General features: G+C 34.9%; 1 protein-coding gene across 1 annotated transcript; it reads right to left on the reverse strand.

The window, feature by feature from the left end:
* Positions 1 to 339: 339 nt before the first annotated feature.
* LOC133321992 (gustatory and pheromone receptor 39a-like) lies at positions 340 to 1,399 on the reverse strand. The gene is made up of 2 exons (XM_061531059.1): positions 995 to 1,399; positions 340 to 363 (listed from the first exon to the last, which is right to left on the reverse strand). Exons 1-2 carry the CDS (start codon positions 1,397 to 1,399, stop codon positions 340 to 342), a joined length of 429 nt encoding a protein of 142 aa, XP_061387043.1.
* Between the last annotated feature and the right edge of the window lie 3,127 nt (positions 1,400 to 4,526).

A 4,526-nucleotide genomic window follows, 5' to 3' on the forward strand; every position in this document is an offset into this window, starting at 1 on the left:
ATAGGGGGACGATATTATTGCATTATGTGGTAGTTCATGCCCTGAACAAATAATGTTTCAACTTATACATAACATAACATACCGATAATTAAACTGGGCATTTTTATGAAGGTCGTTTTAAGAGATCAACCCTTATTGAATAATTTTTAATAGCTTTTTTCCAGAAAGCGCTGGTTTAATATGGGAGTAATGTCAAAACATGAACCGACATTCTGCATATTTGAATGCCGGCCTTCAAGAACCCTATTTACAAAATCATAGCCACATCCAGCCACATCGGTGGCGTCTAAAGACTTCGAAATACAAAAAAGGTGTAACTCTTTTGTACGGGAACTATACCTAAGATTTGGCATCCATGAGAACCTAAAAATTTAAATAAGAGCCAATTACATTGAAAAACTTACCCAAAATACGGAATAATGGATGGTACCCTGAAACTTGGATCAATTCTGATACGACTAGTGATTACCAGCTCATTAGGTTGTAAACATGTCCAGTGACATCAAAATACCGAATATTAGAAGGTACTGGTACTAGGAGGGATATCCTAAGAAGCAGACCAATAATCATGATTTTATGTAGAAAGATTTTCAACTCAGTAAGAAATCAAAATACCACATTACAGTTAATTAGCTCCACAAAAGCTTCAAAATACAAAGAGGACGCCGTTATATGGGGACTACCCTAAAAAGTGGACCGACATATTCCCATTTTCAACACCAACCATTATCATAGGAGTAATAGTAATGCATTTGGAAGATTCAAAAGTTTTATGTTAAATATTGCAAGTTCTATCGTGATTTCAGCAGACAGGCGGTCATTACTAAGTCGGGGGTCTCAGGTAAATATTCCGAGGCATTGCAAAAGAAATACAAATTTAATATACCCTCCACCTTTTTATTTGTCCTTCTGGGTTCTTAAAATACTCGCCAATATGACCCCGAGGTCGATTTTGTGTTACAGTGTAATAAAAAAAATGTTTTCCAATATTTACCTCATTATTATATCCATCACAGCTATACATTGCTAGAAAAATGGTAACCGTCGGCGAAGACCAGATATACGAATTAATGGCAATCAATATATAATACCAGAATGGATATCCATCCAATTCTTCGGAGTACCGAGAAATTAAATAAAATGGACCGGTCGCTCCAGTTGCGAGAATAAATCCAATTATCAACAACATTAGGAAACCATAATTGCGATTAATTTTATCCACCGTTATGAATACCAAACGATTGCGTTTCATTAAAATGCGTTGCATATTCGTAAAATCCTTTGATGCCGATGCACTTAATTCCTGATTTAATTGACGCATTGAAGTTTCGGCAATTTTGACAACACTAAAATGCATAAGCACCACAATACCAATTATCCATGTCGTTGTGATGAACATGCTCATATAGGAAATTATTAAAAACCATTGCATTTTACTTCGTAGAAATATATAGAAATACAAAATTGTACAGAGGATACAATTTGTAAAATATATTCTATAATATTTACGATATAACCGTTGGGATGACACTATTTCCGATTCACTTTGGTGATATAGTTTTAACATCAGTTTCAGAAATTCGACATTTTTTCTTCGCTTGCCATAGAAATGCCAATAGATAATTAGCAGTAATACACCGCTGAGTTCGAAATGTACCACAAAATATTGTTCACCAATTGAGTTGTAGCGGGGCATATGGAAATCATCGGCATAAATGATACCAAATATCAGCATGGCACAGGTCAGCACATGTACACAAATTAGAATATACCAGGCCCGATTGTTGTGACATTTTCGAATGCTTAGATTCCATTGGTGGTCTTCACACCGATAGTCACAACAAAATAGACCAAAGAAATTTATCGACTTTATATGAATGTAAAGGTCACACACCGTTGACATATTTTGGGGTACTAAATTTCAGTGGATATTTAAGTGTTAGATATTAAATATTTCATAGTTTTCAATATGAAGATGTTGACACTAGATATTGAGTAATTAAATAATTAATTAAGAAGCTATTATAGTTGTTGTTTATTTGTTGACAAGGCATGTTTCAATATTGACCAAGTCCAAATACTTATAAAGAACGAAGGACAATGAACAGTTTTTGTTCGGAAAACTAAATTGAAATTCAGTACGTTGTGCAAAATTTTATCTTAATCGGTCAAATATTATGACTATCCTGGAATCGGACAAACCTATATATGGGAGCTATATATTAATCTGATTTTCTCCAATTTCAATCGGGTTTGTCTTTAGGCCAAATAAGTGGTCTATGCCAATTCAGATCATAAATGATACTTGTACTTGGTTTATAATTTACATTTAACGGACGGACGAAGGGACATGCATAAATCAACTCAGAAAGTTATATTCTTAAAAGGGTCCTTGGGTCTATCACGTTTTCTTTTGCATACTTCAAACATGTGCAACAAAACCGCAGAGTGATTCTCTAACAAATAAATAGAAATTAAAACCAGTAAGGAAAGTAGTAAAGTCGGACGGGGCCGACTATATGATACCCTTCACCACTTTGGGTATATTCAACAGATGAATTCTAACGGACGTCGCATTATTGAAGGACCAGTAAAATGAAGTTGGATCCATAAACATGTCATTCTGCAACCTACACTAAATTTTTCATTTGGCATTTGACAAAATTACGTAAATTAAATTAAAGCAATCGGACACCCGTTGATTATATGGATAAATATCTGATAAAAATTAGGAGTTAGGTGCAACTATATCTAAAACTGAGCCGATTTCAACCAGACTTGCCAGAGATTAATTTATATTAACTACAGTTCATTGTACAGAATTGTGTGTCAATCGGACAAACCTTGGGTCTTTAGTGCACAATTTACATAAAATCGGGAGAAAGAATATATAGGAGCTATATCAAAATCTGAACCGATTTCCAACTTAGAAAACATCACTCTAGACGTAATTCAGCACGCCATGCCCAATATTGTGCAAATCGAAAGATATATAGGGATATTGGTGCACCATTTATCATAAAATCGATGCAGGTTCGGACAAAAAATATATATAAGCTATATATAAATCTGAACCGATTTTCAGGAAACTTAACACACATCATTCTTGACCTAATTTATTACGCTGTGCCAAATTTTGTGCAAATCGAAGGATATATAGGGACCTTGGTGCACCATTTACCTTAAATCGGACGATAATATGTATGGAAGCTATATCTGAATCTGAACTGATTTTCCGGAAACTTAACATACACAATTCTAGACCTAATTCATTACGCTGTGCCAAATTTCGTGCAAATCGAAAGATATATAGAGACTTTTGTGCACAATATACCATAAAATCGATGCAGAGTGGGACGATATTACATATGGGAGCTATATCTAAATCTGAACCAATTTTCAGGAAACTTAACAAACATAATTCTAGATCTAATTCATAATGCTGTGCCAAATTTCGTGCAAATCGAAAGATATATAGGGACTTTGGTACACCATTTACCTTAAATCGGACGAAAATATATATGGGAGCTATATCTAAATCTGGACCGATTTTCAGGAAACTTAACACACATCATTCTAGATCTAATTCATTATGCTGTGCCAAAATTCGTACAAATCGAAAGATATATAGGGACTTTGGTACACCATTTACCTTAAATCGGACGAAAATATATATGGGAGCTATATCTAAATTTGTACCGATTTTTTCCAATTTCAATAGGGTGGGCCAAATAAATGACCAGTGCCAAATTTCAGCCAATTCGGATCAAAAATGCGGCCTGTACTTTGTTTACAATTTAACATGGACAGACAGACGGACGGACGGACGGACGACGGACGGACATGCATAAATCGACTCAGAAAGTGATTCTATGCATATTCTCCAAGGGGAACCATGTGTCTATCTCGTTTCCTTTTGCCTGCTACAAACATATGCACAAAGACATAATACCCTGTACCACAGTGTGGTGAAGGGTATAAAAATAAAATAAATATTTAAAAAAATCCAAGCTTTCCGTTTCAGAAAAATATTTCAAATCAGAGCAGTATAGTCAGACGGGGCCGACCATATCATACCCTACACAACATGCACGAAATTCTAACTTTCTGTGGTTATATATTCTGAGCATGGAAAATATTTCGCTATATTTGCACCCTCTTGACCGACTAGAAGTCAATAAATATTTCTAATATTCAGTACAGCCCTTCTATTTACTTGGCCAGATTCCCTTCACCGAGAGGCTGTGTTGTGATGTTCGGCTTATAATGGTGGTCTATAGATACACTCGAAAAACACAAAAAATTATGTTTTCGGTCCAGTTCATACCAAATTATTATTATCTGATCATCACCGAAAATTATGGGCGTTGTCCTTGACCATACCTGGATCCTCATGAAAAAATTTCAAAATATATTTCCGCCCTCTAGTGTGATAATGGGTTACTAATTAATATGTGAGTACGTAAGCCCCTTTAAATATTTAAGTGTAACTTCCACATCCGAGTACATACGACAATATAATTGGA

This window comes from Musca vetustissima, unplaced genomic scaffold (assembly GCF_032173495.1).
Source record: "Musca vetustissima isolate MV318-11 ecotype Yass unplaced genomic scaffold, APGP_CSIRO_Mvet_v1 utg77436, whole genome shotgun sequence".
Lineage (NCBI taxonomy): Eukaryota > Metazoa > Arthropoda > Insecta > Diptera > Muscidae > Musca > Musca vetustissima.